The sequence below is a fragment of the Panulirus ornatus genome, chromosome 53, assembly GCF_036320965.1.
Source record: "Panulirus ornatus isolate Po-2019 chromosome 53, ASM3632096v1, whole genome shotgun sequence".
NCBI lineage: Eukaryota > Metazoa > Arthropoda > Malacostraca > Decapoda > Palinuridae > Panulirus > Panulirus ornatus.
Genome location: NC_092276.1, coordinates 8,156,102 through 8,169,786, shown reverse-complemented (window position 1 = coordinate 8,169,786; position 13,685 = coordinate 8,156,102). Strand labels below are relative to the sequence as shown.

The 13,685-nt window shown below is 43.9% G+C and overlaps 1 protein-coding gene across 2 annotated transcripts in view; it reads left to right on the top strand.

The window, feature by feature from the left end:
• Positions 1-1,039: 1,039 nt before the first annotated feature.
• The window catches only part of LOC139765217 (tektin-3-like), a 40,646-nt gene continuing 28,000 nt past the window's right edge, over positions 1,040-13,685 (top strand). The window contains exons 1-3 of one of the 2 annotated variants that reach the window (XM_071692532.1): positions 1,040-1,274; positions 2,296-2,409; positions 12,460-13,320. In XM_071692532.1, coding sequence (XP_071548633.1) covers positions 13,226-13,320 — 95 coding nt within the window. In that variant the 5' untranslated portion in view covers positions 1,040-1,274; positions 2,296-2,409; positions 12,460-13,225. Of the gene's footprint in view, positions 1,283-2,295; positions 2,410-12,459; positions 13,321-13,685 lie in introns of both variants that reach the window. The other variant, XM_071692531.1, reaches the window with a different exon arrangement.

The window sequence follows — 13,685 nt, the reverse complement described above, 5'->3', positions numbered from 1 at the left end:
AGGGTGTTGATTGTTAACATCGGTGCTAACATCTGGTGGATACAGAGGGCGTGGGGTGTTAAGATGGATCGGAGACTAGAGAGAGTGGGGTGTTAATATCGGATGGAGAGATAATGGGCGTGGGGTGTTAACATCGGATGGAGAGGGCGCGGGGTGTTACCACACGATGGAGAAAGAGAGGGTGGAGGTGTTAACATCACGTTGGACATAGATGGAATGGGATGTTAGCAGATGGAGACAAGAGAGCGTGGATGTTAAAATCGACAGAAGTGACAGACACCATGGGGTGTTAACATCAGTGGTAGACAGAGGAGTGGGGTGTTAACATCGGCCGGAGACAAGAGGCATGGTATGTTAACATCGAGTGGAAAGTGCGTGGGATGCTAAACACTGGAGGAGAACAGGAGGCATGGGGTGTTAACATCAGAACATGGGGTGTTCATATCGGATGAAAAGAGGGCGTGGTGTGTTAACAACGCTGTGTTAACATCCGATATGGGAGTGGGGTGATATCGGACGGATAAGACGTGGGATGTTAACAATGGTTACGGACGGCGTGGGAAGTTAATATCCCACGGCGATAGAAAGCGTGAGGCGTTAACATCAGACGAGGGGAGAGGCTAGGGTGTTAACACTGGACTAAGATAGAGGGCGTGGGGTGTTAACAGGGGATGGAAACAGATGGCGTGGGGTGTTAACATGGGATGGAAACAGAGGGCGTGGGGTGTTAACATGGGATAGAGATAAAGGGCGTGGGGTGTCAAAAAGGCGGGAGGCAGAGAACGTGGAGTGTTAACACAGGTCGGAGAAAGAGGGCGTGGGGTGTTAACACGGATCGGAGACAGAGGGCGTGGAGTGGTAACACGGGCCAGAGACAGAGGGCGTGGGGTGTTGACATGGGACGGAGACATGGGGCGTGGGGTGTAAACAGGGAATGGGGACAGACATGGTGTTAACACGGGTCGGAGACAGAGGGCGAGGGGTGGTTACACGGGCCGGAGACAGAGGGCGTGGGGTGGTTACATGGGCCGGAGACAGAGGGCGTGGGGAAAGAGGAGGAGGAGGAGGAAGGCGCAGGTCGTGGCTCGGCAGGCAGGTGGAGGAGGGATACCACACGTCAGTCAACACCACCTGGCCAGGCCGGCCTCACACCCGCACCTCCGCCTCCAGTAACCTCAGCACCGCCACAACCCCCCCACCCGCGCGCCCTCCTGCTCCTCTCCCCACGCCTCCGCTAACTACCGGTAGTTACGTCTTCCGAGCGACTAGTTCCGGTAACCAGGTGATCAGGACGTACATATGTGGCTTCTCAGCTCCCACGAGAGCTGACTACACACACACACACACACACACACACACCCGTCTTTGAGGTGGTACACGGGGAGAGTGCGTCAGGCAGGGGTCGAACCTGCTACCACAGTGCTTTGGGTAGCCACTCAGCCAACGACGTTCACACCCACAGCGCATGTCCCTTGGTACCACTGCTTGGCGGTGGCTGAGGACGGGAAGGAAAGGGGGATGTCATTGCCCTCGGTCCTCCTCGTCTGAAAATGGGGGGGTGATGTGTGAGGGGAAATGGGATGTGGGGTGATGGGTGGGTGTGAAATGATGGGTCAGAGGTGATGGGTGTTGGGTACATGTGCAGTGATGGGTCAGAGGTGATGTGTGTTGGGTACGTGTGCAGTGATGGGTCACAGGTGATGAGTGTTGGGTACGTGTGCAGTGATGAGTCAGAAGTGATGGGTGTTGGGCAGGTGTGTAGTGATGGGTCAGGATATGGAGAACGCAGAGTCATGGGTATTAGGAGATCAGCGATGGGTAGATTGTGAGGCGCGGTATAGCCTGGATGGTGGCAATAGCTCAGTATCAGGTGTTTGGGGAGGTGGTCGTTAGGTATAAGGTATCAGCTGGTGGTGTGTCGTGGGTGTTGTTAAGGCGTGGGTACTGTCTAGGGGTTGGGCTTAGGGTAGTGGGTGATGGGGAGAGTACTACGCTATGGGCGACATGATGCGTGATGGGGAATGGGAGTCTACAAATGATTATCATAAAAGAGGTACCGGGTAGAGGATAAGGGTGATGGAAATCGGGTTTGGATATCTCATCACAGTGATGGGTCATCCCCATCACGCTGGGTGTAGGAGCGAGGTGTAGTGAGTGTGGATGCTTAAATCTGGGGATGTGGTGTAAGACGGAGTGCAATAATACCGCATCCGGGGATTGGACACACACATGGTCATATAAACCAGTCGACCTCCTGTCCAGCCCTTCCCAGAAGGTGAAACCTTCCTCCTACAGTTCACTGAAGTGACTAAGAACCACCTGAAGGAGGCAGCTACATTCTACAAGCCACTTCCTTGTTGATTTACTCCAGTGCACTTTACATATTCTACGCTACCTCAAAATCGGCCGGTAAGTGTTATCAAAGTTCCTGTTAGATCTAAAGGATGAAATTTGATAAAGTAAATACTGAAAGCTACGAAGGCATGGGTGATAAAGAAGGAAGAATAATGGTGGAGAGGGATGGAAGAAGACAGTGGGTGAAGATCAATATCAACATGCAGTGTAGTGTCGTCCAAGACTGGAGCCACACGCACGGCTGAACGCCCGCCATCACACACACACACACACACACACACTACCACCCCTCACTACACATACCCTCTTATTGCATGCGTATTCTCACCAGTTCGTCACACAGACGGAAAATAGTAATGCTAATAATGTAAAATAAACAATATTAAACGTGACAACTACTGCTTTTACACATACCATTTATACGAAAAATACCGACAATTTAGAACATCATGGTAGACATACTAAAATTAAATCAAAATCAAGAACCTTACACGAATTTCACCTTGAAAACATTGCTATCTAATTTCCACATGAAGGCAGTGAGCAAGAGTGGGAAATTGGCAAAAATTTTAGGCTGTGTGAGAAAACGCTGACAAGATTTATAACAATCATCTGGTACATCTTTATACACATAGTTTATCTTCCGGCACTAGAAACCCCCAATTCTATGGGACTTTCGCAGTGCTCAGGCAGTTAACCAAGTCCACTGGGCATGACCAGAAGTAAAGAAAGATAAGCTGAGTGTAGGGCAATTGAGGAATAATGTCCAGCTCCTCGAATTATAAAAAAAAAAAAAAAGCGTCTGGATATGATGGGTTCTGATATGCCTCCCCCCCCCCCTCATGTGCGCGAGTTAGCGCTAGGAAAAGACAACAAAGGCCACATTCGCTCACACTCAGTCTCTAGCTGTCATGTAATAATGCACCGAAACCACAGCTCCCTTTCCACATGGAGATAATTGATATCCACGACGAAAACAATACAATGTATCTCAGTGCACAAACAACTCCGGGGAGTGAGCAGCCGGTTCAGTGGAGTGTATGGACGGGCAAAATGGAATTTAAGACTTGAGTTGTAGAGAGTGAGAGCGGCGTGAAAGGGAGAAGCAGTAGTCACCTCATACTGTCAGTAGAGTCATCATAGTGCGAATATTTTCCACCAATGATGCGTTTGTCGGTAAAGGTTACTTACGAGAGACGGGATGGGCCATAACTCACAAACAGCAATCACATATGCACCATATAACGAATATTAAATGGACTTCTACCTATTTTCTCTATCACAACTAACTTAATTTCTCAATCAAAACTAACCCTTGAAACGAGAACGGTCTAAAGTCACACTCAAATATGGGATTTGCTGTTTCGACATCCGTTCCCTTTAAATGAGCCTGTAATCTTGCCAACTGATGTAACTTCCTGTTTAATAGTGTTAACTAAGTTTTGCAAAAGCCTTTCGATTCTTTAAGAAACCCTGATAAAACCAGATACAGACAAAAAATTAAGGTAAATCAACCATAGCAGAATAATACTATGGGTAGGCCTACCGTACCACACTGTTGACAAAAGAAATTCATTCACAATTAAACTTTGAAAAAGTGTTTCACCACTTGTCACCACATGAGACTACAGAAGTAAATCATTTAAATGTCAAATACTACTTTGAAAAATGAACATCTGGCTACATAAACTTGAAATCTAATATTTCTTACGTTCTGAGGCAGCGCCTGGAACAGATGTCACGTTTGTACACAATGTCAGCTTTCGGAAGACTAAGTGAAGGTAGCGTTGCGCTCGGGAACTATATTTAACATTTATTCTCTTATCTAAGTCATCATTCTATGCATTGCATATTATAAATCATAAATGATCCCATAACAAATAAGCGTTCTCGACTACTTGATTGAGAGCTACGTACAGCACAAAATAGCAAATGATTTTAAAAAATCCTGTCACAATTATACACATCATATCTGAGTTAGTAATTTTGCCGACATAATATTTTGGATAATAGTGTCTGTTACTTCCTTGCGGGTCTGCGGCATAGTATGAACGAAATACGGAGTAATTACAATCTTAATTTTGACATTAGTTGTGGGCAGGGATCTACGGTTTCGGTGTATTACACATGACTGAGGATGTGAGCGGATACGCCTTTGTGCGTCTGTTCTTGGCGCTACCTCGCTAACACAGGAAACGGACTTGAAGTATAATATATATCTTTCTTTTCTTTCATACTATTCGCCATTTCCCACGTTAGCGAGGTAGCGTTAAGAACAGAAGACTGGGCCTTTGAGGAAATATCCTCAAATGGCCCCCTTCTCTGTTCCTTCTTTTGGAAAAGAAAAAAGAAAAAAAAAAAAAACGAGAGGGGATGATTTCCAGCCCCCCGCTCCCTCCCCTTTTAGTCGCCTTCTACGACACGCAGGGAATACGTGGGAAGTATTCTTTCTCTCCTATTCCCAGGGATATATATATATATATATATATATATGGTTGAGAGAGCAGAAGAGGGTGTTTTGAAATGGTTTGGTCACATGGAGAGAATGAGTGAGGAAAGATTGACCAAGAGGATATATGTGTCGGAGGTGGAGGGAACAAGGAGAAGAGGGAGACCAAACTGGAGGTGGAAAGATGGAGTGAAAAAGATTTTGTGTGATCGGGGCCTGAACATGCAGGAGGGTGAGAGGAGGGCAAGGAATAGAGTGAATTGGAGCGATGTGGTATACCGGGGTTGACGTGCTGTCAGTGGATTGAAGCAAGGCATGTGAAGCGTCTGGGGTAAACCATGGAAAGCTGTGTAGGTATGTATATTTGCGTGTGTGGACGTATGTATATACATGTGTATGGCGGGGGGGGTTGGGCCATTTCTTTCGTCTGTTTCCTTGCGCTACCTCGCAAACGCGGGAGACAGCGACAAAGTATAATAAAAAATAAATATAATAATATATATATATATATATATATATATATAAATATATATATATATATATATATATATATATATATATATATATATATATATATATATATATATATATGGATTTGTATGTAGCATTTATGGATCTGGAGAAGGCATATGATAGAGTTGATAGAGATGCTCTGTGGAAGGTATTAAGAATATATGGTGTGGGAGGCAAGTTGTTAGAAGCAGTGAAAAGTTTTTATCGAGGATGTAAGGCATGTGTACGTGTAGGAAGAGAGGAAAGTGATTGGTTCTCAGTGAATGTAGGTTTGCGGCAGGGGTGTGTGATGTCTCCATGGTTATTTAATTTGTTTATGGATGGGGTTGTTAGGGAGGTAAATGCAAGAGTTTTGGAAAGAGGGGCAAGTGTGAAGTCTGTTGGGGATGAGAGAGCTTGGGAAGTGAGTCAGTTGTTGTTCGCTGATGATACAGCGCTGGTGGCGGATTCATGTGAGAAACTGCAGAAGCTGGTGACGGAGTTTGGTAAAGTGTGTGGAAGAAGAAAGTTAAGAGTAAATGTGAATAAGAGCAAGGTTATTAGGTACAGTAGGGTTGAGGGTCAAGTCAATTGGGAGGTGAGTTTGAATGGAGAAAAACTGGAGGAAGTGAAGTGTTTTAGATATCTGGGAGTGGATCTGTCAGCGGATGGAACCATGGAAGCGGAAGTGGATCATAGGGTGGGGGAGGGGGCGAAAATTTTGGGAGCTTTGAAAAATGTGTGGAAGTCGAGAACATTATCCCGGAAAGCAAAAATGGGTATGTTTGAAGGAATAGTGGTTCCAACAATGTTGTATGGTTGCGAGGCGTGGGCTATGGATAGAGTTGTGCGCAGGAGGATGGATGTGCTGGAAATGAGATGTTTGAGGACAATGTGTGGTGTGAGGTGGTTTGATCGAGTAAGTAACGTAAGGGTAAGAGAGATGTGTGGAAATAAAAAGAGCGTGGTTGAGAGAGCAGAAGAGGGTGTTTTGAAATGGTTTGGGCACATGGAGAGAATGAGTGAGGAAAGATTGACCAAGAGGATATATGTGTCGGAGGTGGAGGGAACGAGGAGAAGAGGGAGACCAAATTGGAGGTGGAAAGATGGAGTGAAAAGGATTTTGTGTGATCGGGGCCTGAACATGCAGGAGGGTGAAAGGAGGGCAAGAAATAGAGTGAATTGGAGCGATGTGGTATACAGGGGTTGACGTGCTGTCAGTGGATTGAATCAAGGCATGTGAAGCGTCCGGGGTAAACCATGGAAAGCTGTGTAGGTATGTATATTTGCGTGTGTGGACGTGTGTATGTACATGTGTATGGGGGGGGGGGGGTTGGGCCATTTCTTTCGTCTGTTTCCTTGCGCTACCCCGCAAACGCGGGAGACAGCGATAAAAAAAAAAAAAAAAAAAAAAAAATATATATACATATATATATATATTTATTTATTTATTTATTTATTTATCTTGCTTTGTCGCTGTCTCCCGCGTTTGCGAGGTAGCGCAAGGAAACAGACGAAAGAAATGGCCCAACCCACCCACATACACATGTATATACATACACGTCCACACACGCAAATATACATACCTATACATCTCAATGTGCACACATATATACACACACAGACATATACATATATACACGTACATAATTCATACTGTCTGCCTTTATTTATTCCCATCGCCACCTCGCCACACATGGAATAACATCCCCCTCCCCCCTCATGTGTGCGAGGTAGCGCTAGGAAAAGACAACAAAGGCCCCATTCGTTCACACTCAGTCTCAGCTGTCATGTAATAATGCCCGAAACCACAGCTCCCTTTCCACATCCAGACCCCACATAACTTTCCATGGTTTACCCCAGACGTTTCACATGCCCTGATTCAATTCATTGACAGCACGTCGACCCCGGTATATCACATCGATCCAATTCACTCTATTCCTTGCCCGCCTTTCACCCTCCTGCATGTTCAGGCATGTATACATATGTATATATATATATATATATATATATATATATATATATATATATATATATACATGTGTGGCGGGGTGCCGATGGGAATGAATAAAGGCAGACAGTATGAATTATGTACACGTGTATATATGTATATGTCTGTGTGTGTGAATATACATGTATACGTTGAGATGTATAGGTATGTATATTTGCGTGTGTGGACGTGTATGTATATACATGTGTATGTGGGTGGGTTGGGCCATTCTTTCGTGTTTCCTTGCGCTACCTCGCTAACGCGGGAGACAGCGACAAAACAAAATAAATATGAATATAAATATAAACATAAATATATATATATATATATATATATATATATATATATATATATATATATATATATATATATATATATATATATATAAAGGTGAGTGTTCAAAATGCAGAGGTATAAGTTTGTTGAGTATTCCTGGGAAATTATATGGGAGGATATTGATAGAGAGGGTGATGGCATGTACAGCGTATCAGACTGGGAATGAGCAGTGTGCTTTCAGAAGTGGTAGAGGATGTGTGGATCAGGTGTTTGCTTTGAAAAATGTATGTGAGAAATACTTGGAAAAACAAATGGATTTGTATGTAGCATTTATGGATCTGGAGAAGGCATATGCTAGAGTTGATAGAGATGCTCTGTGGAAGATATTAAGAGTATATGGTGTGGAAGGCAAGTTGCTAGAAGCAAAGTTTTTCTCGAGGATGTAAGGCATGTGTACGTGTAGGAAGAGAGGAAAGTGACTGGTTCTCAGTGAATGTCGGTTTGCGACAGGGGTGAGTGATGTCTCCATGGTTGTTTAATTTGTTTCTGGATGGGGTTGTTAGGGAGGTAAATGTGAGAGTTTTGGAAAGAGGGGCAAGTATGAAGTCTGTTGTGGATGAGAGAGCTTGGGAAGTGAGTCAGTTGTTGTTCGCTGATGATACAGCGCTGGTGGCTGATTCATGTGAGAAACTGCAGAAGCTGGTGACTGAGTTTGGTAAAGTGTGTGAAAGAAGAAAGTTAAGAGTAAATGTGAATAAGAGCAAGGTTTTTAGGTACAGAAGGGTTGAGGGACAAGTCAGCTAGGAGGAAATTTTGAATGGAGAAAAACTGGAGGAAGTAAAGTCTTTTAGATGACTGGGAGTGGATTTGGCAGCGGATGGAACCACGGAAGCGGAAGTGAGTCACAGGGTGGGGGAAGGAGCGAAAATTCTGGGTGTTGAAGAATGTGTGGAAGGCGAGAACATTAACTCGGAAAGCAAAAATGGGTATGTTTGAAGGAATAGTGGTTCCAACAATGTTGTATGGTTGTGAGGCGTGGGTTATAGATAGGGTTGTGCGGAGGAGGGTGGATGTGCTGGAAATGAGATGTTTGAGGACAATATGTGCTTGATCGAGTAAGTAATGAAAGGGTAGGAGAGATGTGTGGTAATAAAAAGAGTGTGGTTGAGAGAGCAGAAAAGGGTGTATTAAAATGGTTTGGTCACATGGAGAGAATGAATGAGGAAAGATTGACAAAGAGGATATATGTGTCAGAGGTAGAGGGAACGAGGAGAAGTGGAAGACCAAATTGGAGGTGGAAAGATGGAGTGAAAAAGATTTTGAGTGATCGGGGCCTGAACATGCAGGAAGGAGAAAGGCGTGCAAGGAATAGAGTGAATTGGAACGATGCGGTATACCGGGGTCGACGTGCTGTCAATGGATTGAACCAGGGCATGTGAAGCGTCTGGGAAAGTTCTGTGGGGCCTGGATGTGGAAAAGGAGCTGTGGTTTCGGTGCACTATTACATGACAGCTAGAGACTGAGTGTGAACGAATGGGGCCTTTGTTCTTTTCCTAGCTCTACCCTGCACACATGAGGGGGGAGGGGGTTGTTATTCCATGTGTGGCGAGGTGGCGATGGGAATAAATAAAGGCAGACAGTATGAATTATGTACATGTGTATATATGTATATGTCTGTGTGTGTATATATATGTGGACATTGAGATGTATAGGTATGTATATTTGCGTGTGTGGACGTGTATGTATATACATGTGTATGTGGGTGGGTTGGGCCATTTCTTTCGTCTGTTTCCTTGCGCTACCTCGCTAACGCGGGAGACAGCGACAAAGCAAAATAAATAAAATAAATAAAATGAAATATATATATATATATATATATATATATATATATATATATATATATATATATATATATATATATATATATATATATACATATATATATATATATATATATATATATATATATATATATATATATATATATATATATATATATATATATATATATATATGCCGGCTTTCATCTTCCGCAAAGCTTTTACTACCTCTTCTCTGTTTACCAAATCATTTTCCCTAACCCTCTCACTTTGCACACCACCTCGACCAAAACACCCTATATCTGCCACTCTGTCATCAGACACATTCAACAAACCTTCAAAATACTCATTCCATCTCCTTCTCACATCACCGCTACTTGTTATCACCTCCCCATTTACGCCCTTCACTGAAGTTCCCATTTGCTCCCTTGTCTTACGCACCCTATTTACCTCCTTCCAGAACATCTTTTTATTCTCCCTAAAATTTACTGATAGTCTCTCACCCCAACTCTCATTTGCCCTTTTTTTCACCTCTTGCACCTTTCTCTTGACCTCCTGTCTCTTTCTTTTATACTTCTCCCACTCAATTGCATTTTTTCCCTGCAAAAATCGTCCAAATGCCTCTCTCTTCTCTTTCACTAATACTCTTACTTCTTCATCCCACCACTCACTACCCTTTCTAAACAGCCCACCTCCCACTCTTCTCATGCCACAAGCATCTTTTGCGCAATCCATCACTGATTCCCTAAATACATCCCATTCCTCCCCCACTCCCCTTACTTCCATTGTTCTCACCTTTTTCCATTCTGTACACAGTCTCTCCTGGTACTTCCCCACACAGGTCTCCTTCCCAAGCTCACTTACTCTCACCACCTTCTTCACCCCAACATTCACTCCTCTTTTCTGAAAACCCATACTAATCTTCACCTTAGCCTCCACAAGATAATGATCAGACATCCCTCCAGTTGCACCTCTCAGCACATTAACATCCAAAAGTCTCTCTTTCGCACGCCTGTCAATTAACACGTAATCCAATAACGCTCTCTGGCCATCTCTCCTACTTACATAAGTATACTTATGTATATCTCGCTTTTTAAACCAGGTATTCCCAATCATCAGTCCTTTTTCAGCACATAAATCTACAAGCTCTTCACCATTTCCATTTACAACACTGAACACCCCATGCATACCAATTATTCCCTCAACTGCCACATTACTCACCTTTGCATTCAAATGGTATTGCAGTGGAATTTATTAAAAAAGGGGGTGACTGTATTGTTGACTGGTTGGTAAGGTTATTTAATGTATGTATGACTCATGGTGAGGTGCCTGAGGATTGGCGGAATGCGTGCACAGTGCCATTGTACAAAGGCAAAGGGGATAAGAGTGAGTGCTCAAATTACAGAGGTATAAGTTTGTTGAGTATTCCTGGTAAATTATATGGGAGGGTATTGATTGAGAGGGTGAAGGCATGTACAGAGCATCAGATTGGGGAAGAACAGTGCGGTTTCAGAAGTGGTAGAGGATGTGTGGATCAGGTGTTTGCTTTGAAGAATGTATGTGAGAAATACTTAGAAAAGCAAATGGATTTGTATGTAGCATTTATGGATCTGGAGAAGGCATATGATAGAGTTGATAGAGATGCTCTGTGGAAGGTATTAAGAATATATGGTGTGGGAGGCAAGTTGTTAGAAGCAGTGAAAAGTTTTTATCGAGGATGTAAGGCATGTGTACGTGTAGGAAGAGAGGAAAGTGATTGGTTCTCAGTGAATGTAGGTTTGCGGCAGGGGTGTGTGATGTCTCCATGGTTGTTTAATTTGTTTATGGATGGGGTTGTAAGGGAGGTAAATGCAAGAGTCCTGGAAAGAGGGGCAAGTATGAAGTCTGTTGGGGATGAGAGAGCTTGGGAAGTGAGTCAGTTGTTGTTCGCTGATGATACAGCGCTGGTGGCTGATTCATGTGAGAAACTGCAGAAGCTGGTGACTGAGTTTGGTAAAGTGTGTGGAAGAAGAAAGTTGAGAGTAAATGTGAATAAGAGCAAGGTTATTAGGTACAGTAGGGGTGAGGGTCAAGTCAATTGGGAGGTGAGTTTGAATGGAGAAAAACTGGAGGAAGTGAAGTGTTTTAGATATCTGGGAGTGGATCTGTCAGCGGATGGAACCATGGAAGCGGAAGTGGATCATAGGGTGGGGGAGGGGGCGAAAATTTTGGGAGCCTTGAAAAATGTGTGGAAGTCGAGAACATTATCTCGGAAAGCAAAAATGGGTATGTTTGAGGGAATAGTGGTTCCAACAATGTTGTATGGTTGCGAGGCGTGGGCTATGGATAGAGATGTGCGCAGGAGGATGGATGTGCTGGAAATGAGATGTTTGAGGACAATGTGTGGTGTGAGGTGGTTTGATCGAGTAAGTAACGTAAGGGTAAGAGAGATGTGTGGAAGTAAAAAGAGCGTGGTTGAGAGAGCAGAAGAGGGTGTTTTGAAATGGTTTGGGCACATGGAGAGAATGAGTGAGGAGAGATTGACCAAGAGGATATATGTGTCGGAGGTGGAGGGAACGAGGAGAAGAGGGAGACCAAATTGGAGGTGGAAAGATGGAGTGAAAAAGATTTTGTGTGATCGGGGCCTGAACATGCAGGAGGGTGAAAGGAGGGCAAGAAATAGAGTGAATTGGAGTCATGTGGTATACAGGGGTTGACGTGCTGTCAGTGGATTGAAGCAAGGCATGTGAAGCGTCTGGGGTAAACCATGGAAAGCTGTGTAGGTATGTATATTTGCGTGTGTGGACGTGTGTATGTACATGTGTATGGGGGGGGGGGGGGGTTGGGCCATTTCTTTCGTCTGTTTCCTTGCGCTACCTCGCAAACGCGGGAGACAGCGACAAAGTATAAAAAAAAAAAAAAAAAAAAAAAAAAAAAAAAAATATATATATATATATATATATATATATATATATATATATATATATATATATATATATATATATATGTGTGTGTGTGTGTGTGTGTGTGTGTGTGTGTGTGATTATTATCATATCTATTATCATCATTATTATCTAATACGATTTTCTCCATTGCAGGTCTGTGAAAACAATTTACGGTGGAGTTTCAAGGATCAGGTGTGTGGGCAGCGAGAAACGTGTGTGGAGTGACCATTGGCAGGTGTGTGAGTGTGTGGGTATCAAAGGACATGTGTGGGGCAGATGAGACAAGAAATGAGGGACAGGTGTGTGGGTGGTAAGGAACACGTGTGTGAGCAGCGAGGGGCAGGGGTTTAGGTGGAGTGAAACTGGTTTGTGGGTGGTGATACGCAGGTGTGGAGGCGTTAGTCAAGTATATAGGTGGTGAGGAACACGTTTGTGTGGGTGGTACGAAGAAGATCTTGTGGTAGGTGTGTTGGCGTGGTGTCTGGCAGGTGTGTGGGGCTGTGAAAAACAGGTACCTGAGTGATGGGGAATTGATTTGTGGGTTGTAAGAGCTGTGTGAGCCTGCCTCTTGCGCAGACACCGAGGAAGGGTTTATGAAAATGAGAGACAGGTGCGACTAGAAAGGGACTGGTGTGTCGGAGGTGAGGAACGGGTGTTTTTAGCTAGGAAAGAGTCAGGTGTTTGGGTAGCGACGGTCAGCGGTTGACCGAATGTGTTTCAAAGGGCGTCAATAGTGCAGATCCAGGTTTACGTGTGTGGTGATGGGAATTCGTGTGAGCTATATCACTTGTGTCAGATAAGCGCATCAAAGCAAGTACGAGGAACGTGTGTGTGTGTTTGTGCTGCGGCAGGTGTGTGTGTGTGTGTGTGTGTGTGTGTGTGAGGCAGGTGTGTGGAAGGTGTTAGTCCCAGTAGCAAGATGTCAGGCGTGCCAGCATTGTACCACCAGCCACCAGCGGCCCTGAACAAGACGGTGGCCTTGAAGACGGTCGACACCAGGCCCTTCGAACAGAGGTCAGTCAGCCATCCAGCATCTATTTTCTCTCATAAGAACACAGTCAGATATATTAGGGGTCATTTATGCATATGTTTTTTCTTTTTTTCCTTGTACGGGCAATTGCGGGTCATTTATGCATTATTTTTTTTCTAGTATAGGCTATTGCTCATGAAATATTAAAAATATTGAAAAAACACCAAAAAAGATATCCAAATTAACGTCGGAAACACATGAAAGTAAAGAACTCAGGAGAGCAACAACACCTTATTATTAACGTAACGTTATTAACGTAACCCATAAAAAGAGTAATTATGATAATAAGGGGGGGAAAGATGAAAGCAAGAGCGAATCTAAGGGTGTGGTGGATAAGCATAAAGGATGA